This window comes from Equus caballus, chromosome 10 (assembly GCF_041296265.1).
Source record: "Equus caballus isolate H_3958 breed thoroughbred chromosome 10, TB-T2T, whole genome shotgun sequence".
Lineage (NCBI taxonomy): Eukaryota > Metazoa > Chordata > Mammalia > Perissodactyla > Equidae > Equus > Equus caballus.
In genome coordinates, this window is record NC_091693.1 from 82,205,231 (window position 1) to 82,228,666 (window position 23,436).

At 35.9% G+C, this 23,436-nt stretch overlaps 1 protein-coding gene across 13 annotated transcripts in view; it reads right to left on the bottom strand.

Annotated features, from left to right (window-relative positions):
• Nucleotides 1-23,436, bottom strand: part of PTPRK (protein tyrosine phosphatase receptor type K) — a 503,420-nt gene that overhangs the window by 100,287 nt on the left and 379,697 nt on the right. For all 13 annotated transcript variants that reach the window (XM_023651053.2, XM_023651052.2, XM_023651049.2 and 10 more), the window contains exons 8-9: nucleotides 5,948-6,250; nucleotides 250-359 (exon numbers count right to left, since the gene is read on the bottom strand). In XM_023651053.2, coding sequence (XP_023506821.1) covers nucleotides 250-359; nucleotides 5,948-6,250 — 413 coding nt within the window. The remainder of the gene's footprint in view (nucleotides 1-249; nucleotides 360-5,947; nucleotides 6,251-23,436) is intronic.

Consider the following 23,436-nt stretch of genomic DNA (forward strand, 5'->3'; position numbering starts at 1 on the left):
AGCCTAACCTTGCATCTCTAAAACAACAAAATAACATATATTTACTTTAAGAATTTGAGAATTCTAGGTGTTATACAATATGCGTTTGGGTGCTCAGTTTTGAGATCAAGGAATTTGTAAATTAAAACAGAGGAGAACTAATAATGACTTCAAAGCGCTAATCCTCACTTCTTTTCCATCATTTCCCTTTCTCTTTTTTTACTCTCCCTTCAATCCACATTTCAGTTAAATTCCTTGTTCTCCCAATACCTCATATTGAGTGATGACTCCATTTGGATCCAAAGGTTCTTTCCAGTTCAAGAAGATCTTATTTTCAAAGGATGTGCCTTGAAGAGAATTGACTGGTACAGGGCCAGGCACTGCAAATATATACATTTTTGGTTATAAGACTCCTTACATCAGAAACAGAAAGAGTAAATCATGTAAGTTAGGTAAGCTAAATTAAAAATAAAGAAAATGAGGGGGCCACCCCGGTGGCACAGAGGTTAAGTGCCCACGTTGCGCTTCGGCAGCCAGGGGTTTGCCAGTTCGGATCCCAGGTGTGGACCTACGCATCGCTTGTCAAGACATGCTGTGGCAGGCGTCCTACACATAAACTAGAGGAAGATGGGCTCGGATGTTAGCTCAGGGCCAATCCTCCCCAGCAAAAAGAGGAGGATCGGTGGCGGATGTTAGCTCAGGGCTAATCTTCCTCAAACATAAATAAATAAAAAGAAATAAAAAAATAAATAAATAAAATGAAAATGTGTCCTTGAAAAGAAAATAAGCTATATGACCAATTTTCTGAGAATGGGAATTCAAAATAAGTCTCTAAGCTTCGAATACAGAAAACGTATAACTGCAAAGTTATTTCTATTCAAAAGAACACTCTATCACCTTAGAGAGCTGAATAAATTGTGTAGTCTAGTTTCCTCTGTTGTATACCTCTAATAACAAATGAACATCTCATTTGTAATTTGTTTCAAGAACAGAGCTGTATTTCCCTGAAAGATTTTTTAAGGATTATAAGTCCCTAAAGAATCTCTATAAACGAAGTTCATAAAATAATGAATTATAGTAATAATTAACACTCCTTAGACTCAAAACCCAAATCATATAGTACTGAATTGAAATTCCCATTAACAGTCAATCTGACTTTTACAGCTATACTTACTCTCTATAATTAAAAAAAGATAACATTATCACAATTTTAAAAAAATGGTTTAAGATGAATAGGTTCAAATATCGTATCAGTTTTTTAAGTGAAATTCATTTTTTCAAAGCTAAGAATCCTATCAGACCTGTTTAGAACTCAACAATCAGCATAACTGGTTTTGAAGTGTCCCCAGGTATGACAAGACTCGAGGAACCGTCATTCCAGGTCTTATTTGCAAATGTCATATACCATAATACTCAGTGGCAGCAATGAATGATGTGTCAGCTTCTACTGACAAAACACAATATATGGGATACTTCTGCTATTGTGTATTCTCCTTTTATATATTTTAATACATAGTTGCCATTTATTCACATAAATATCCAGTTTCTTATTCTGCTAATGTTAAAAAAATACAGCTTCTCCATCCTACTTTGCTTAAAAAATATGCTTTCTTTTGAAAATATTCACCCAATATTGGGTAAGTATGGTTTTTAATTAATATTTTCCCTTAATCTAACATTTCAGTGAACTCTATACATGACAATATCTAGGAATGTAGTTTCAGAGCATACAGCAATTTTCTGAGGATTGAAATAAATTAAAAATCACTGGATCAAAGGAAATGCATTGCATCATGGCTAGCAGCATCAAGAAATTCTGAATGATATGTCAAAAGAGTAAGATTTATTTCAATCTACAAGGAGATGATGAATGATGTTATGACCTCTGGGACAGCCAACATAATTTGGTGCATTAATAATAAATTCATAAAGGAAAGAAACTTACAGTAAACAGAAAGGCCAGCACTAACTTCAGAAGATATGTTCATGCATCTGTCAGCTGAGGACTCAGGGAGAAGTTAACCAAAGACATCCACTCCCCTTGCCTGGCCCTGCCGCCTCACTGCCCTAGGTCCACAGTATTGGCACAGGCTATGCAGTCAATCAAGGCAGAGGAGCCGTCATGGCCCCTGTGTGCAATCTGTGGCACCTACTGAGGCTGCCATGGGCATTAGTTTGTTTTCCAGGGCGGTACCTATTGTTTCTATTCCACTCAAGTGACATAAGCCTGTGACTGTAATTAAGGAAAAGTATTTCTCCACCTTTCCATACCTCTCATAGAAGATGGCTATTGGGGGAAGGAAGAGACAAAATCCCAATTAGTTATAAATGTTTATTTGATGGTATTATAATTACTGCCTGTGTTCACCGAACACAGTTTGGCCTGCAAATACTACAAAATGGCATGGATGTATTTCAAATTGTTCACAAATAGGGACAGTTTAAAATGTCTGCACGATTCTACACTGGAAAGGAGGTAGACCTGGAAAGAAGTCTCCCTAGAATCTGTGCATTTCTCTGCTCTTCTTATACCTGCTCTACGCTGTCAACAGGATTCCCTTAAAGTACCCACATGTCACGTTTGTAAGAGGAGAAGGGTGTGGGAAAATTACGGACAAGACAGTGCCTACTGTGGACCTGGTACCAGGACTAGTACAGTGGACAAGAGAGAGAACCACACTTAGGTGAACAACAAAACAGACACACAAAAATGTGAGGGCAGGGGGTGTGGCAGAGGCAAATTCCATTCAATAACTTTCTACGTGTGGAGGAAAACGATGTCTGTGTACACACAGACAATATCTACATGCACTTATGATTTGTGTAAATACGACGGGAAGTCACCAAGGCCATCATCACAGCAGTCTTCACATTGCAGGGACAGCTACTTCACATTTCCACGTCAACAACTTTTAATGGAGACAGAATGCTGACTTTAATTCCCCTGCTTGTGATTTATTTGAGAGCTGTCTCAGCTAATATTTTTGTGTGTATAAGAAAGTCCTTTAAAATATAACTCTCAAAATGAAAAAGAGAGGAAAAATGAAATGTGGGTGGGGCAAGATTATATTAAATAAGCATGATAGCCTTTAAAATATAATAAATGTACATTTAAAAATAGCTTTGTATTAGCAAAAAATGTCCCCAAACCAGGCTTTTCTGCTGAGCCAACTTCATAATATTGATTTTTATGAATGCTTGGAATAAAAAATGAAAACAAAATCTCATACAAAAAATTCTACCCATGCATTAAAAAATGCATGCAATAAATTAAATATAAATTCTACCTTAGGGTTCTGGTGGGAAATCATTCTAGCTTTGCTCTCATGATTTATGGATGTCCCAAGAATTCTTTTCATGAAATTATATTCTTTTATTAGATGGTTGATAATTTATTCTTTTTCTATGTATATAGGGCAGCAATAATTTAGTAAGACTGACTTAATTAGATCATCATAACCCATCAATCTTCACAACAATAGATTATGATTTAGATATTATGTCCCCCCTCTCAGGAACACTGAGACACATCAAGCATTCCATGTAGAAACTAGAGCTCACATGGGCAGATGTGAAGACTGAGTTACTTGCAAATACTTCATGGAAAGTTGGTACTTCAATCATTTAGTCTTTATATAAAACAAAAAGAAAAAAACCCTCACAGTGGAAGAAGTTACTTTGTGACTGTACTATGAAAAATAATCTGCAACTCAGTGTCATTACAAATAATAAAAAAATTCTTCAAAACAGAGGTTAAAATAAAACTAGGATAGAAAATAAGATAGAATTAGTCTATATAGTGAATGTCACTTTACTTTTACAATACTATTTCTAGATGAAATAAATACACACAGTCATGAGTTTGACCAATTTAGGACATAATTTAAATTTTCATAGCAATTCACTTCTTGATTATTAACCTAGTCATACGTGTCCCCAAAAATACAGTCAGAAACTTAATGGAATATGAAAAAGATTATATAAGCTTGACTGCGTTCTTTTGTTTGTGGGAAAGAAAGGCAAAGTAAAAAATCATACCAAAGAATACCATCAAATGAATGACACTGTAGAGTGATTTGCTGAAGAAGCACAAAATTCATGTAATTAAGTCTAATATTACCAATTAAGATATCACGTTTTTTAAAATTTTAAGTGCAGGCAAGAAACCACTTGAGTACATTCTTATTACCAAAAACACGAATTACAAAATGTCTAGTGCAAAACAGACATTTTAATATTCATCCCACTTTATGAAATGAGATAGAGATTTTTCACAGCTTTTGAATTTACGCTTAGACTTCCCGTTTCTACCATCCACCTATGACACAAGTACGCTGACCATTCTTTGTTGGATATGCATGTGTTGAGGTGTGTGTTGAGTGGGCATGGTGTGTTTGGGGGAGTTAATATGAGTGTTTGTGTGTTTTTCTATTAGAGCAGGGTTTGTGTTTATTTTTGCTAATGCTTCAGTTAGGTGCCAGTTCCAACCAGATGGTGGAAGTAATCGTGTTTGGTGACCTCAAACATGACAAAAGTACATTTATCATGAATAAGTCTTAGGCTTCTTCTTTGAAATTTTAGGAATATGGGAATAACTTCATGAATAATTTTGAGACAATATTAATTGTTTCCTTCAAACTCTCAGCTAAATGATGTTAAAAAGCTCTCACTTCCTTTTATTACAACATAAACAACAGAACCAGAGTCATTTCCACTTTTCAGAGTGAGAGAGCTTGAAGTGATAAGGAGAATTTCTGGAAACTACGGCACATTGACCTATTTTATGGCAATCTCATATTTGATAGGCATCAAAAGATACATCTGAGCCTAAAGTTCAGAACTTTAGGGAAATTGGGAACACTTCGGTATGCAATACATCCTATTTTCTAAAACCCAAATAAAAACATAGTCCTACTGACAAACTATTCAAGGAGAATTTTAGAAGCCGATGGAAGCATAGAGATCATCTAACTTAAACTTTTCACAGAGATGAGAAAGGGAGAACTAGAAGGGTGAAAGATTGGGGAAGGTTACAGAATTATTAGAGCCAGGGCTGAAAACTCATGATTCGTGACTTGCAGTTCAGTTTTGCCTCAATTCACTATAAAGCACACTTATTTTTCCCCACATGGTTTCGTTCATAAAAGGAAATTTTGAAAATGAAATGTGTTACATTGAAAGAATACATCACTGTTATTATTAGATCACCATTTGTACACTTTTTTGTATAGGGTACATTTTTGTTAAATGAGAAAATGTATTCATGTTTGCTTTAATGACACACTATAGTGCTATAGCAGGTGGTGTGCATGATATAATATTAATATAAATGTTTGCTCCTATTATTTAATAATTCAGAAGTCACACACATAGAAATTGGACAAAATACAGTTCAATTACTTGAGTGGTAATAAGAGGGATAAAAGATGATAGCTAGCCGGTATGTGATAAGGGCCTTTATTTAGACTTAAAGATATAAACTTTGGCCTTCTTTTATATTTAGATTCACATAAAACCGTCTAAAAATGAATGGAATAGGTAAACAATGCTATTTTCAAATGTTAAGGAAAATGAAAGTACCCTCTATTGGTCTGTAAAATGCAAAAAACTAAATTTTAAGTAAGTGCATTTCACCAATAGGTAATCGATATAGTGTCATGAATAGCAAAAATTATTTTGAACATTTGATAAGGAAAACTTTATTAAACTTTCAGTGTAGTTGCCACTCCCCTAATGTATAAAAACAGAAAAGAGTAGAGGGTACATTTCCTCTAGTGTTTGATGCTACTTTGAGGAATATTAAGCTTTTCTGTTAAAGGCGACTCCTTCCAACGTTAACCATGTCAAGAGTTATTTAGCAGATTTCAGAATCCACTTCAAGGTTGGGTACTCTAGGAAAAACTGTAAGCAATTACATAATTCTTGTTATATAATTCCCACTTTTTAAAATAACGAAGTATGAGCATACCGTCTTCATCAGTTTGAATAATTGTCTCTTCACTCTCCTTCCTGCCTTCTGGGTTGGTCAGGATCATCTTGAGGCTGACATTTGTATAAGGCGGCAGATGGTTCACAACATGGTGAGGGGCCTTCGGGTCCATGTCCAGACAGTCTGCCTTGCTCTCATTGTGACCACGGAAGTAATGGTAGCAGATAGTGACATTAAAAGTGTGGCAACGAGTAATGTTGTAACCCAAGGATTCCCAGTCCACAGCAATGCGCCTTGCCTGTATCTCAGCAATCTTTAAAGTCTTTGGGGTTCGCATAGGTTCTGAAAAATAAATCAAAGACATAGATTGCTGTCAATTTTACAATAAACAATCTTGGAAAAATAAAACACTGAGCATGACATAGCATGTGTAAACCTAGGAAAATCTGGAAGTCATCTTTTTCTTTTCTTTTTTTTTTTTGAGGAAGATTACCCCTGAGCTAACATCTGCCACCAATCCTCCTCTTTTTCCTGAGGGGGGTTGCCCTGAGCTAATATCTGTACTCATCTTCCTCTACTTTATATGTGGGATGCCTGCCAGAGGATGGCCTGATAAGCTGTGCCATGTCCGCACTTGGGATCCGAACTGGCAAACCCCGGGCCGCCAAAGCAGAACACGCGAACTTAACTGCTGTGCCACTGGGCCGGCCCCCCAGAAACCATCTTTTATCCTCATTTTCTTGATATACTCATGATCTTATTCTTGAAGGTTTCGGTCAGGGGCCGTGATTTACCAATAGAAAAAGAAAAGGAAAGTAAAATTTCCACCGTCCATAGTACTCAGGAACATGGCAGAAAAATAAAAACCTGAAAATGTGGCCACGATGCCTTTACAGTTGTTGCTGTTGTTATGGTCCAATTCTCCACTTTTCTTTTCTTTTATCATTATTGAGCAAGTGAATTAACTAATATATCATAGTTGATAAGAGTCAACACGTTCTGCTCTATGATTTGTCACGTCACCAAGCTATGCTGTGTACTAATTAGTCTAATTGTAACACCAAACTACCATTTATGAAAAATGATGCTGATATTAATGAACATTTATTATTTCAGTAATGATGCTGTTCATCAAAGCAAAAAAGAAAACCTGAGAAAAATTACTAGAACACACGTGGATATTCACATTGTCATCTATCCTTCTTGATCTCTTTCTAGGAAACACTCAAGTCTGACAATCCATTCACTGTCACCCAAACCAAACTGGGAGGTAAATTTCCATTCAACTGGAAAATGCTGGTAGAACTAAACACTCCAAAGACTGGAGTCCATCCGTCACTGCTTCCCAAGTGTATTCCTTCCTCATGCAAGACTAACTTTAATAATCTAACTTAATCAAAATAATTACTCTATGAAAGTCACAGCCATGGCACAGTTTACACAGTAAACAAACCAACACGCAGCAAAACTTTAATACACTGACTTGACCAGTAGATTAATGTCAAGGCCAAGGTCAAGACCTTGTTAGTGCCTCCCTTAACTCACTAAGGACAGACAATGCTCTTGCTAAAGGAAAATCAGTCAGGAAAAAAGAAGAAAATAATTAACACCAAAAGTCTAGTTTGGATGTTTTTATAAATTTTCATTTTTGAGATTAAAATCTCAGTTCTGTAAAAATAATCAGCATGGTACACAGATGGCAAGCCCAAATTGGGATTCTAGTTCAATGTATTTAAGGTGAGATCTGAAATACACGCTGGTGGCTATTTAATTTAAAAATTCAAAACTACATATATATATACATGCAAATTAATCTTTGGTAGAATCCAACGCTTAGGTTTTAAATGCTGTCTGCTAGTCTTCTGATTGTTCACAGTATCCAGTCTCGCTATTTTACCACTTTTGTTTCATGTGTCTTATCTGAAGCACTGTAGTCAGCTGATAAAGTCAGCTGGAAGACAGACGTGGTTTTCTAATCATTTAAGAAATCTCTTTACACGTCCAGCTCTGTGCTAACATTTTCCCCACCAGGCACAAGAGTGAGGTGATGACACTTTCACTTCAGCCTACTTAGACTGAAAGCACAGTCTTCAGCACCATCGTCCACCAGCTGACTAGGTGGTTGGTTAGGTAGGATCATCCTAAAATTCCCAGATAAACCATCATTTTGCTGCCTGCTAGACAGCAAGCACATACAAGTTAGTGGCCATTTTCAGGTTAGGCCATACTTTTTCTAAAATTATCTAGAATGAAAAAGTAAGATTTCCCCAGAAAATACTCGGAATATATGAAAGAAAAATCTCCCATACAGCAATGAGAGAAAATATCAATAAATATTTACTCCTCTGGTTTAGTTTTTTTAGGTCTAGCATTTATATTCTTATTTTCTTATTTTCATACGCCCCTCATTTTGAATCTGGCATTTTCCCCCCTTATAAATTTCTCCATTTCCAAGTGATCGCTTTCATCCATCTTTTGATTTTATCCTATTATTCAGTTTTCACTTTTCAATTGAAAAATTTTCACTTGCATTCTAATACAATTTTAAAAGCATAAGAAAGGAAGCACAAAAGAAACTGAACAAGACACAAATAAATGGAAAGATATTCTGTGCTCACGGATTGGAAGAATCAACACAGTGAAAATGTCCATACTACTCAAAGCAGTCTACAGACTCAATGCAATCCCTACCAAAATTCCAATGGCATTTTTGAAGAAATAGCACAAATAATCCTAAAATTTGTATGGAACCACAAAAACCTTGAATAGCTAAAGCAATCCTGAGAAAGAAGAACAAAGCTGGAAGCATCACACTGCCTCTTCAAACTACCTTGCAAAGCTACAGCAATTCAAACAGCATGGTATTGGCATAGAAATAAGCACACAGATCAATGGAACACAATAGAGATTCCAGAGATAAACCCACAAATATATCACCAATTAATTTACAACAAAGGAGTCAAAAATTTACAATTGGGAAAGGACAGTCTCTGCAACAAATGGTGTTGGGAGAACCAGGCAGCCACATGCAAAAGAATGAAACTCAACCACTATCTTATACCATACACAAAAATTAACTCAAAATGGATTAGAGATGAACATAAGATCTGAAACCATAAAATTCCTAAAAGAAAATACAGGTGGTAAACTCTTTGAATAGGTCTTTGTATGATTTTTTGTATCTGACACCAAAAGTAAATGCAAAAATAAATAACTAGGAACTACATCATACTGAAAAGCTTCTGCACAGCAAAGGAAACCATCAACAAAATGAAAAGGCAACCTACTAAATGGAAAACAATCATAATCATATGCAAATTATAAAGAACTCATACAACTCAACAGCAAAATAAGCAATCCGATTAAAAAATGGGCAGAAGATCTGAACAGACATTTCCCCAAAGATATACAGATGGCCAACAGGTACATGAAAAGATGTACATCACTAAACACCAGGGAAATGCAAATCAAAACCACAATGAACATCACCTTACACATGGTAGAACGGCTATTATAAAAAAGACAAGAAATGAAAGATGAGAAGTAAATGTTGGCGAGGAGGTGGAGAAGAAGGAACCCTTGTGCACTGTTGGTGGAAATGGAAAACTGTATGGAGGTTCCTCAAAAAATTAAAAACAGAAATACCATATGATCCAGCAACTCTACTTTTGAGTATTCATCTGAAGAAAATGAAAACACTAACTTGAAAAGGTATATGCATCCCTATGTTTATTGCAGTATTATTTACAATAGCCAAGATATGGAAACAACCTCAGTATCAGTCAACAGATGAATGGATAAAGAAAATGTGGTATATAGATGTATATATACACGATATATATACACAATATAATACATATATATACACACACATAATAGAATATTATTCAGCCATAAAAAAGTAGGAAACCTTGCCATTTGTGACAACATGGATGGAGCTCAAGGGCATTATGCTAAGTGAAATAAGTCAGAGAGGAAGAAAAACACTGTATGATCTCTCTTATATATGGAATTTAAAACAAAGAAACAAACAAAGAAGCGTATGGATACAGAGAACAGATAGGTAGTTGCCCGAGGTGGGTTTTGGATGGTGGGAGAAATGGGTGAAGGGGGTATACATTTATTAAAATTTTTTTAAAAATTAAAAAAAAGAATCTGTGTTACAGATGTATGACATAACTTCATTTAAGGGAGTGGAGGAAAAATTTACCTAAGTAACCTAGGAAATAAGTAGAGACTATTGACAAAACAACACCGAACAAAAAAACAGTGGATATTCATAGTAATGATTTAAAGTTCACACATGACTTTAAGGTGGAATAATCATAGACAGACTATATTTCTAAACAGCAAAGTTAGAGGCTTGTTCAAAAAAAAGAAAGTGGATATATGAATGTTACAAAGGGGAAATGAAAAGTGGCAAAGAAAGAAAAAGAAGCTATTTAACACTTTATGTTCTAAGAACCTTAAGAAAAGCCTCTTCAATCTGCCTGTTATATCGCTGATTATATTTCTACATTTTCTCCTAAGTGAATCATAAAATAATTAAATAATTTATTTCGCAATTTATAAACTAAAATAATTATAGAAATAAATAGAAATTTTCTTCTCCTAACTAATCTCATTATATCCAATTTCTTTTGACTTCTGGCCTCCTTCACACGACCTCTCTATGTAACACTGAAAACAGGAATGGATGCGCTACTTAATCTCTCTGCTCCGCGGCAGCAGCTAGCTGAGTAGTTATTGGAACTACTTGAAGTCCTGAACAGCCCTGGAGCGAAGGCATAGTTTGCACAAACTTGATGCTTCTCCAGCCTTGGAAGAGCAAGAAGAGGCGCAGATATGTCCATACTGGGGGACCCAGTGCCAAAAGCAGAAGCAACTCATTAGCCCCTACTCTTTCATTCCCACATTAAATAAATAAATAAATGGAAATCAAAGCACACCTAGATAGCTCACAGGCCGTGACAGAAGACAGAGTAGTAGTTTCACATCCTCAATATTTACATTTCTAAGAGTTGGTAAAAGACATATTTACTGTGTATTATGTACAAAACTACACGGGGTTCACTCTGAGAATTTTCTTTTGGTGTATTTAAATGCTGCTTACTATGACACTCACATAAACTATATTTAAAAACTTTCATTTAAAATGACGAAAGGGCAGGTTTATACATGGTATACATATGTGTATAAACCACCATCATAACTTCAGTAACAATACTCTATTAACTGGTACAAAAAACACAAAGAGTTGTGAAAAGAAATAGTCTTCTAAGAGGCAAAGAATCTTTCCACAAGGTCAATATGGTATTTAATATCTATATTTTTCACAATGGCCTGAATAAATGCTGTGAACGGCACTGTTATTACTAAAAGAGTGCCTTAAAACATAATCTGAGTGTCACCTAGGGCAATATTCAGAAACACAAACACACAGCAAAGTAAACACACACAGATAACACACAGACACATCCAAAGTCAAAGCTGTTATTTCGAGCTATATGACATTTCCAATAACTTAGAGGCAGTCACTGTCTAATTACACTTTCTCTTAATTGGCATGTGCCTTATATTTTTTTCCAGTTTTTACTGAGGTGAGACCTTCTCAGCTATATATATATATATATATATATATATGTAATGCATACATATATGTATTCAAGCATGTACATTTATATACATATACATATATATACACACATATACATACACACATATGATAGGCACTCTGGTACGCAACTCCTCTGAATTCCATTAGGGCTGACAACTACATACACGTGGATCCTTATATTAGAGTATAAACAGCAGAGCCTTGAGATTGTTCTACTACTATGAAATTCATTCAGAGAAAATTCTATCAAAGAAGTCAACAATAAAATTACCTAAATTCATCACCCTGATCCATTATTCTTGCCCCTTACCAATAATTGCATTGAATTTCTAAGATATCAATACATAAATAAAAATTTTAATTTTCTAAATGGAATAATTACTTAAATTGCCCTAGAATAACTGGAAACAGAATGATATTGCTCAAAAGTCACTATGTTATATACAAGCTGGGCATAAGTGCTGTTTTAAGGATTAAATAAGGTAAAGACATGACCTAGTAGGGTGAATAGCACATAAACGAATCACAGTAAATAATATTTACAACAAACAACATAAATAACCATAATGATGATAAAACAATGGAGGTCACATTCATCAATGCACTGTCTGTCAAATGTTTTCAAATTTACTAAATGTTCTTTCTTCTTCCCAATTTTTTACTTTCTATTTGCAAATTTTTATTAGGTATTCCATACATGTGATTTTATAAAACAGTTTTCTCTCTTTTTCTCTTGTTTTTGCCTTTCTAGCAAAAGGAAATTTGGGAAAGAAACAAGAAATTGAAAAAAGTTGTGGGGCAAACTTGTGGCAGAAACTTGGGAAGGAATACAGCAAGGGAGGGACCTTCATGCAGCAAAGGATGACACTGAAATATTCTGAACAAGTCATCCATCTATTACAAAACAAAAATAGATAGCCTATTACATAAAGTATGCAACACCAGACACTGTGGAGAATGCAAAAATGAATAAAACAATAATAGACATTGGGGCTGGCCCCGTGGCCGAGCAGTTAAGTTCACGCGCTCCACTGCAGGCGGCCCAGTGTTTCTTTGGTTCAAATCCTGGGCTCGGACATGGCACTGCTCATCAAACCACACTGAGGCAGCGTTCCACATGCCACAACTAGAAGGACCCACAACAAAGAATATACAACTATGTACTGGGGGGCTTTGGGGAGAAAAAGGAAAAAAAAAAATCTTAAAAAAAAAAATAATAGACCTCAAGGGGCTTAACATTTACTTAGCAAAGATAAGCTAAGAAAAAAAGAAAAGTAATTAAAACAGTATGATATAAATGGTATATGAATGGAACAATATACTATAGGAATAAAAGAGGGAGAAATAACTTTCACCTGTCAAATGGAAGAGACATCTGCATTAGGCTTCAATGGACAAGGCAACAAGATCTAGAGACATAGTTCGGGTAAATGATACAAAAGCAGAGGAAATAAGGTGAATAAATAGGCAGAACACAATTGGAAAAAACATGTAATCCATGTGTTTGCTATGCAAGTTATCTAGTAGAAGATTATGTAGGAAAAATTGGTTGGGAAAAGATTGGGAAAACCTTGGACGTCATGGTAAGATATCGAACTTGATCTAATGTGCTACAGAAAGTCACTGAGTAGGAAATTAACATAATCAGCTAATTTCTTCAGGAAAATTCATTTAGAGGTTGTGTCAAATGTGCAGACACTGGAGGTGGAGAAATCCAAAGATTGCAACGTGTTAGAGGAGAATAAGGGGCCAAGAAGGAGTGTGAGTTCAATAGAGAATAGAGGTAACTTTAGGTTGGAAATTGGTGAGTCAAGAACAGCTCAGTAAAGACAGTAAAAGAAAAAGCATGAAGTCAAACTTCCTAGATCATGCTACTTTTTTCTTTTTTTCGAGGATGATTAGCCCTGAACTAACATCTGCCACCAATCCTTCTCTTTTTGCTGAGGATGACTGGCCCTGAGCTAACACCCGTGCCCATCTTCCTCTACTTTATATGTGAGACACCTGCCACAGCATGGCTTGCCAAGCAGTGCATAGGTCCACACCCGGGATCTGAACCAGCGAACCCCGGGCTGCCAAAGCGGAATGTGTGAACTTAACTGCTGCGCCACTTGGCCAGCCCCTAGATCATTTTACTTTTTGAAATCTGTGTGTTCAGTACAGAACTTAATCTAACTGCTTCCCCTAAATCATCAATTGAGGGGTTCAGACTGGGTGAAAGGACTGAGGACACCAGCAGAGGAATTAGAAAGGCTCAAGGCCACGTGTGATATACTTGGAGAACACAGTGGTGGTGGTGGTGGGAGTGGCGCAGAAAGAACACTAAGAAGCCGGTGAAAGAACTGACAGGCAAAATCTAGTCCTTTCCCATTCTCTCTTCCATGCCTTCATTCATTTCCAATAAATCCTAGGAAAACACTTAACTATTAGATTTTTTAAAAAGTATAAATATATATGCAATAAGACATGTCAGTATTAGCTGGTTTTCATTATCCTTTCTGCAAAATGTTGATTAGCCAGGTTTACTAACTTTTGCCACTCCATTTTTCTTTATATTGTTCACCTATTTCCTAACTGTTACAGGGATCAAGGACACATGAAATCAAGAAGAAATAAAAAGATATGGCAGAAAATTTACCTATCAAATTTACAACCAGTATTATACAATTAGCAGGTAAATAAGGAAGTAACACATCACCGCCCACAATAAAATTCTAAACAGATCCAGCATGGGGTTTCTGCCCATAATAATTTTTGTGTCAAATATTTTACCCAACTTGATAGGATAAAATGAAGAAATATTTAATAATTCTCTGAAGGTTAAGAAAAATAAAGGCAACATAAACAGACAGAACCTGTTGACTTAGAGTCACCTCTCAATAGAAAGATGATTTAATAAGTGGTTCTAGATAACAGATAAAAGGGAGTTCAATTTTTTGGTACTTGCTAAACAACACGTGACATGACAGGTCAATATCCATGTCCTTTTGTAGTGCTAATCTCTAGTTAATTCTGAAAGAGTTGTGAAAACAAAAGCTTTAGCAGCTAGCTACAAGAGAACCAAGGGCAGGGATCATATTTCCCTAGAATCAGTTTTTAATGATAAAACTTATTATCCAGCTGTCAGTCAGAGAAAAATAGAAGAAGTCCCAAAGCTCATGCCAAGAAAAAAAGCAAGATCTTGTCAAAGATGTACACAAATTAAGAACACTGAAGCATGACAGGGAGCTTGGTGCTCCTGGCTGCCTTTTCATCAGAAATCTTAGAAGCTGACTGCAAAGCACAATTTCCATTCCATTTATCAAAACAAATACAGAAGAGTGAATCTCCTGACTGCTAGAGGAAAATATTTGTTAGTGAAAAATAAAAAATAATTGAGACAAAATTTCTGAACAAAGGAGAATTTTAAAAAGGGAAAAGGAAAAACACATTGGCATACCTTGGGGGAGGAAAACACTTAAGGTCTTTGGAAGACACTGTCCTCACTTTTCCCTATTGATGCTTTGTATTTTTATTCTTTTCCTCGTGGTGAGGATGGAAGATAATCAAGGTTTTACATTGCACATCTTTTCAATCTTGTAGCATCATTAGTCTTGCCAAAAAGATTTCATCTCTGCTCCCATGGGTCAAATTGAGTTAATGATAAGTTGGTGAGATGACTTGATTAATACTGTAACATGAGGGAGCCTCGGGTCCAGGAATAATCACAAACCAACTGTCAGCTCTTTTGGCTTTCTGGCTGTGTTACTGAAATGACATGCCTGGACTCAGGGGACAGAGAATGACAGGGAGTGCATGGCTCACTCAGTGCTATGCAGAGTCACAGTAATATTTACCCAGTACCATCAGAACAATACTAAGCACATCATCAAATTAAACCAAAACATGTCATCTTCGCTGTTCTCAAGAGTCTGACCGAAGTTCATCAGCTAATTCTGATAAACTAAACTGCATCCTCTCTACAATAACGCTAAGGAAATCATTTGATTTTTGAACAATAATACCATAGTGCCAGGGAAAAAAGACAAAGATAATTTTTTCTCCAATAGATAAATCCTACTATCCTAATGTCTTATCACGAAACCCAATTTTCAAAATATGGGCAGTTGAAAATTTGGGGACTCTAAAGTTTTTCACTTAAATTTTTATGTAATAATATTAGACTGTGTTGGAAGAAACATGTAATTACAATTCATGAATCCACTTCAACTCATCTCTGATATTGCATATTCCACTTATGTGTTATAACTTAAATAAAATTTAAAAAAATAAAACATTCTCTATACATAACTGCCTGAACTTGGATAAAACAAAATGGAAAACAGAAACAAAATTTTCGTAATTTATAGAACAAAAAAGAATAATCTACTCCAATTGTAAAAACAAGTTTTATTTTTCATAAAAATTTTTAGCAACAGCATTAATTGAACACAAAAAGGAAGAGTGACTTGTATATAACCCTGAAAAAAAGTAATACGCAAAACAATGCTTCATAATATACAGATTAAAAACAAGGTGACTTTAGAGGAGCTGTATATAACAATGACAAATTTTAGAGGTGATTTTCAGTGCCATCTTCATCCCTAAAAAGAAGATAATGATACACCGCTTAGATTGTCCTAAAAAATGAGGTAAATATTTTGTATGCCAAGCACAGTGTTTATCATTGTACATGCTTGGAAATTTTATTTTCTGAAAAATACAGCAAATAATTTTAATATGTTTTAAGTTCAAGAGCTAATGAAAACAGAACCTAAGAACTTAATTCTGTGTAGCGGTTACAGTGATGGCTCCAACTCTTCACCTCTCCTCGTATTCACTCTGCCATGTGACTCTGCAATTCCTCACACCAAAGAAGTGGGGTCTATTTCCCCATCCTTTGATTTTGGGCTTGCCTTGTGACTTTCTTTGGTCAACAGAATGAGCTAAAAGTGATGGTGTGACAGTTCAGGCTATATCTCAAAAAGTCCTGTGAGCTCCTGCTTGCTCTTACACCTCACCATCACTTCTAGAATAAAGGATACATGTGGAGCACAGCTGAGCTGTCCTCGTTGTACCAGCATAGCTCAGTCTAGATCATCCAACAGCGGTAGATCTGTGAGACAGCCAAGATCATCAGAGGCTGCTAGCCAACCATTCCAGAAGTGGGAGCAATACATGCCTGCTTTATGCCACTGACGAGATTGTGTGGATAGCTGTTGCTCAGCATTTTGAAATAGTTTATATTCCTACTCTCCTCATTTGGTAAATTACCTTAATATTTGTGTGAAGACTGTGTCTGTGATCTCTCCATAGAACAGTACTATACAAATTTTCTTTCTCCATTAATGAGTTGTACTGAGCCACTACATGCTTACTTAGTACTATTTTTGTAATAATAGGAAACATTTATTAAGTGCTTGACATATGCCAGATACTTTGGTAGAATGATTGACGCTTTAAAAGAATGACTTTAAATGAATTTGTTTTTGTCTTTGTTTCCAAATGCTCTTTCAAGGTAGGTTCATTTCCTCATTATGCTCCCACTGATACTAATCTATTAAATGTTGGACTAATAATTCTATGAGTGATAAGACATGTCAATACTTTATTCTAAGCTATAATAATTGAGATAGTAGTTTTCTAGTACACTATTCCATCATTGCAACATAACACTTATTAAAATACTTCAATTTTTTATATCAATATGACTTTGCAGGTATATATAAAAGTGAATCTGCAAGAGTCTAAATTTTTTTTACTTTCAAGTGGATGTCTGACAGAAAAAATAACACTTACATATACATTTTTTATTCAAACCCCTCTAACACTGCTTAGATGCAGAAATAGTACGTTTTCCCCAATTATATAACTCCTTTGTCAACATCTTATACCTGTCCTTGAATGAATCAGTCAATTTAAACTAGGAAAATTGTTATAAACTCAGTTAATGAAATGTTAAGAGGGCCCATTTTACGTGAAGTTATCTTATGACATGAAGTCCCCCACATCACCCGCCAAAAAACCTACAACAATTGCATTACAGTGATATCCAAGTATATCTGGCTCATTTTGCTCCTTACAAAGATTAGGATTTTTTTTTTTTGAGGAAGATTAGCCCTGAGCTAACTACTGCCGATCCTCCTTGTTTTTTGCTGAGGAAGACTGGCCGTGAGCTAACATCCATGCCCATCTTCCTCTGCTTTATACATGGGATGCCTACCACAGCATGGCTTTTGCCAAGCAGTGCCATGTCTGCACCTAGGATCTGAACCGGCGAACCCAGAGCTGCTGAGAAGCAGAACATGCCAACTTAATCACTGCGCCACCAGGCCAGCCCCAGATTAGGATTTTAAGACATCGATTTAGGTCCTTCTTTCATTCCTTCTGCACACTTATTAAATAGATTAATTTGCTTTAGTTCACATTTCTGAAGAAAAAAGAAAATTATTCTAAATTATCATAGAAGAAAGCAATAGTATATGAATTTCAAAAGTGATAATGGCTATTGACACACTTTAACACATCATTTGACTTTATAAATGTAAGTGTCTGGTACTAGGCTTGCTTCGGGAGCACAGAAAGACAGGTAAGGAGCATGGGGCTGCTGCTGATTTGTCCATTTCCTCTTCTGAAGCCACCATTTATTCTATGCTTTCATGCATGATTCACAGCTTGCAGATCCTTCACATGTAATCAATAGTTGTGAAGTTTTATATTAGGTTTAGAGATTAGACAGCCTTGATTATAAATTTTATCGATTTGTACAGCTTAGCTGCAGAAATCCCTGTACATTTTTCAGAGATTAAATTAAAAGGAGATATATGGCCTCCACACACTAGAAATGCCAGTGTGATTATAGTTGTGACCTCTTTATACTCATTCCTCTAGATGAATAAAATCTATCTAGTGTACCAAAACATGAATCAGCATGCCAACAAGCATCAAGCTGAGATAGTAAACACAGTGGAAATGTGACAGAAAGAATTACAAAACCACAAGGAAACCTGCCCAAGTCTATAATTAATGCAGGAAACTTGCAAGGATTAATTGTTTCAGCTCATTAGTAAATTAGGAAATTGACAGAGATAAGAATAAGGAACTCCTTAACTCTACCTGGAAAACTCAAGCTTATTTTAAAACTGAAGATTTACGATTTCTTTTAAGATAAAAGAATGAGGACATCTTTTTTTTAATTACTAGAAAAAGAAATATCGTTTTAAAGTTAGCGAATAACCTAGTGACTATAAAATTCATAACCAAATCTGCTTTATAAATATTCCCACCTTAAAAATTTTTAAAGCACTGCTGTATATTTTTTGTCCACAACTTTAAAGCCTGAAGTTGTTCAGAAAAAAATTAATAAACATCTATACAATCAACAAATCCTAGGGAAGCTAATATTTGCCAACTTCAAAATCTTACTTTTCTCTTTTAATGTTCTATTATGGTTTTATGAATATTATTTTACTTTTGTTCCTTGTGAAATATCTTTCATTATTCTGAGTGTGTCCCTGATCTGTATAAGTCCTATATATGATGATACATAAGGCAGAAATAAGTGAAAGGTGATTCATCTTGGCATTCATTCTGAAGAATTCATTTTCCTACCTTCAAAAAGCTATTTAACAATGAAGTCTAGAGCATGGACTGCCTTGAGCCAGTCCACAGGGTTAGACCAATGTGCCAGTGTGTTTTATATTGGCCTTGAAAGGAAATGAAACCCCCTTAAACCATATAAATGAAAATGTAACCTATTTATCATTAAATTCTTTATGTAAGATATTCGATAAAGATAGTTTCTATTACTAATATTTTCAGATGACTCCATAGGAGAGGATAAAATGGTGATAACACCTAGAAATGACAACCTAGGAGAATGCTTTCCTTTGTTTCCACAAATAACATCAAGGAAGGGTAAATTTTGAAGTATTATGTAGAAATTCCTAATCTCTAGATATTCACAGAAGAACAGTAAATGAAAGAGAAAGTGTCAACAGTGTAAAGGCACTGAGAAATTATTTCATGTTTGTTCTGTGTATATGCTCCTTTCATAATCACATTCTTTCTATATCCAAATACGTATGAGCAGTTCCAAATCATCCCTTGAATTTTGGCTCATAAACTCAAACTCCCTGGAGAAGATTATTGTTGCTCAGACACAATACTCTTAAAACAAACCTCATCACCTTCCTTTCATGAGTGCCTCCTTCTAGCCTCCCTATTTCTATTAAAGGCTTTAGGCCTTAGACTAAAACCTTGGTGATATCATTGGCTCCACTGTTCCCCACACAGCCCCTCATCAGTTACCAAATCTGTTTACATCATTTCATAAAATCTATGGCAGCTCTCTGAACCTCTTAATCCAGGGCCTACTCTTCTCTCGCCTGAACTATTAGAAACTCTTGCTACTACCAATACTTTCCAATGTATTCTTCATGCAGGCCTTCCAAAGTGCAGTTGCAATTCCATGATTTGCCCATTCAAAACACTGTTGGAGGTTTCCTAGGCTAACCAAATATAGCAAAAAACAAAACCAAAACCAAAACCAAAACCAAAACTCTTGTCCTAGACCCCCAGGCTCTCCCAGTACACAGTGTATAAAGGGTCTCCTAATACCACTTTCTCTCATATACTGCTGCCAACACCCTGCACTCCATGCAAGCTGCTCATCAGATACCAAAGCTAACGTAAACTGCCCAATATATGTCCCATTGTCCATTTCATTCTCTCTACTTAGAGTATCTTCCCCGTAGACCTCCCTATTGAAGCACTTTAATGTTCAGTTAAAAACACATATCTTCCCAGTGACAGCTTGCCCCAGGAAGCCTGACAAGGTGGTAAGTGATCTTTAATTCTCAGAGCCACTTATCTACACCTCTATTAAGGCATTTAATGCGTAATATCTTCCACTCATTTTGTGTGTCTGTGTGTTCAGGTCTCCTATATTAATTAATATGTAAATTTGAAATCAGAAACTATGTCCTATATACTACATAAATAGTACACGTAAAATGGGCCTTGAAGAAATAGTGCTAAATAAATACATATTAAAATAATCAGCTAATATGTCTGCAATATATAGGTAGTTTTTAAACCATAGAATAAACTCCAAAATCAGTTCCTCCTAGAACAATTAACTTTAACAGATATTTAGCAAGTAAATACAAATGGGCTAGACTAGTTCCTTGGGATAACAAAAAAAAAAAAACAAGACATGACTCCTTTCCTTGCACAGCTCACAATGTGGTGAAGGTGCAGGCCCACACAGAGGTAAATTGTATTTTAATGCAAGAATAAAAGCACTATCGGACCGAGGAGGTAAAGGAAATTTCAAGACTCTGATGCTAGGAACAATAAGTCATGTCACCATAGTAGTAACAATCAACCTCTTTTGAAAGGATGACTAGGTGTTCTCATTGTGAAGGGAGTGGATATGAAGGGCCTTCAGAAAAACGGGGTCTGCAAGGAATCCTCGCTGCCATTTTGGACAGTGGGGAACTTCCACCCACACGTCCAGTATTTCTCTATCTCCGTATTCATCCAGTGAGGAGAAAAGCGTGCATGGGGAAGGCAAAAACATTTGAACATTAATCTCCAGCTGGATCTCTCCCAGAACTCCAGATTCATATATCCAATTACCTACCAAACACCTAATTTGGCTGTCTAACGGGCATCTCAACCAAAATCTGCAACACTGAGCTAATTCTCTTCCACATCCTGTTCCTCTAGTAGTCTTCCCCATCTCAATAAAATAACTGCATATTTTAGTTATCCCTAGAGTCATCCAAAGGCTTTCCTTCATCATATTCCTCATCCACTTCATCATCGATGCTATCTGTTCTCTCGGCAATGTACACATAGAAGCTGATCCCTTACCACTACTTCCACCACTGCTATTTCTTTGACGTTGGCCACCATCACCTGGAGCTGCAATCAGTGAAACTGTCTCCAAACTAAACCAAAATGAACCCCTGCCTCCTTTTGCCCCTCTTTCACACAGTTCTCAGAGGGACCCTGAAGAGCCCACCAGTGACTGTCTACCTAAGTCAGAGTAAGAGTGAGAGTCAGCACGATGGGCTTCAGGTCCTGCACATTCTACTACCCAGCCCACCCCCAACCTCACTCCCTGTCTGGGCTCATCTCTCACTATCTCCATCTACTCCACCCATCACACTCCACTGAAATATGCCAGGCACATTCTTGCCTCTGGTGGGGCCTTTGCACTTGCTCTTCTCTCTGCCTAGAAGGTTCTTCTCTCAGATATCCACTTGTCTCCCTCCCTCTCCTTCTACAGGGTTTTATTCAAATGTCACCTTCTTAGTGGAGGTTTTCTCGATCATCTTATTTAAAATCCAATGTACGTTTACCGCTTCTTTTTCCTCTCTGGCATTTACTGTCATCTTATATCATTTACATTTCACTTATTTATCTTTATTATTTCCTGTCTTCTCATACTAAAAAGCTTGGTACATAATTCGCTGCTCAATAAATATTTGGGTTGATAAATTAATCAAAGAATGAATATATAAATTAATGGATCTTTGTTATCTTCTGCAGTCAGCAAGTTCCTAATATAATAAATGAGCTACAAATTCTTGCTAATTGAAGGTTACTTTTAATAAGAGAAAAGCCACCATTAAAATTCTGTGTCTGAATGTAGTTATAAAATGAAATTTAAACTACTGACCATATGTATCCTCTAGAAATAGGCTTCATATGTTTTAACGCTTAAAAAGCAAAGTAAAGATTTCAATTTGAATAACAAAAATGTCAAATGACTAGGAGAAAACAAGTGACAGGAGAGGAAAAGGTTATTGTAGACCTGAGAAAAAAACAAAGGTGGAAAATCTCTGACAGAAGGAAGTATATATTTAATGTTGGAAATTTGAAAAGTACTTTAAAAATTTTATCTAGCATGAATATCAGGCTGCTTTAATGACACTCATTTCGAACTGCCTTTTATTGTTTTTTGCTCTTTCAAGTATTTTTCTTATTTTCTCAACTAGAGAGCAAGTTTCTGCAGGGCAAGGAACATATTTACTACTTCACTTATTTCTTATTCAGTGCTAAGCAGAGAGTAAGAAAGCAATGAATATATTAAACAATTTTACCCTAAAGGAGTTGTTATGAAATCTAAGGGCTTTGAACATTAAATATCAAAATAACCTCATCAAGATGGAGAAAAAAATGCTTGAAGTCAATGGATGTTATTTTCAAAGCACAGAAAGAATAAACTTTCGGTATCTTAGATTATTTGATATTCCAGCTTAAAAATTAGATGTTCTGTAAAAATTGAGTTTAATTTATGAACAATTGATTTTGTTTTGGGTTACACTGTAGAACAGATGGTGTCATTAAACGCATATTGAACATCTTTTTCACTCACATGGAGACCTAAAGAATTAGTTCTTTAATTAGAGCCTGCATCGGTACTGCTTTCCAAGACTTTACTGTCAATCATGTTCTCTGATGCCCAGGGTCAAGAATCTTTGGGCACTGCTTTACTTACACTAGCCTGTTTATTTCAGTGACCTACAACAAGTTTTAGAAGAATATTTCCTAGCCTTTATGTATTTCTACATGTGGTATATATATTTTTTCTTTTTTAAAGATTGGCCCTGAGCTAACATCTTTTGCCAATTTTCTTGCTTTTTCTTTTCCTTCTTCTCCCCAAAGCCCCTCAGTACATAGTTGCATACTCTAGTTGTACATCCTTCTGGTTGTGCTATGTGGGATGCTGCCTTGGCATGGCCTGATGAGCGGTACCAGGTCCATGCCCAGGATCCAAACCAGTGAAACCCTTGGTGGCCCAAGCAGAGCACAGGAACCTAACCACTCGGCCACAAGTTGACACGTACATTTCCTAAATTACTGAAAGCAAGCACAATAGGAGAGCAGAAACCTCCATTCGTGAAACGATCACATATAT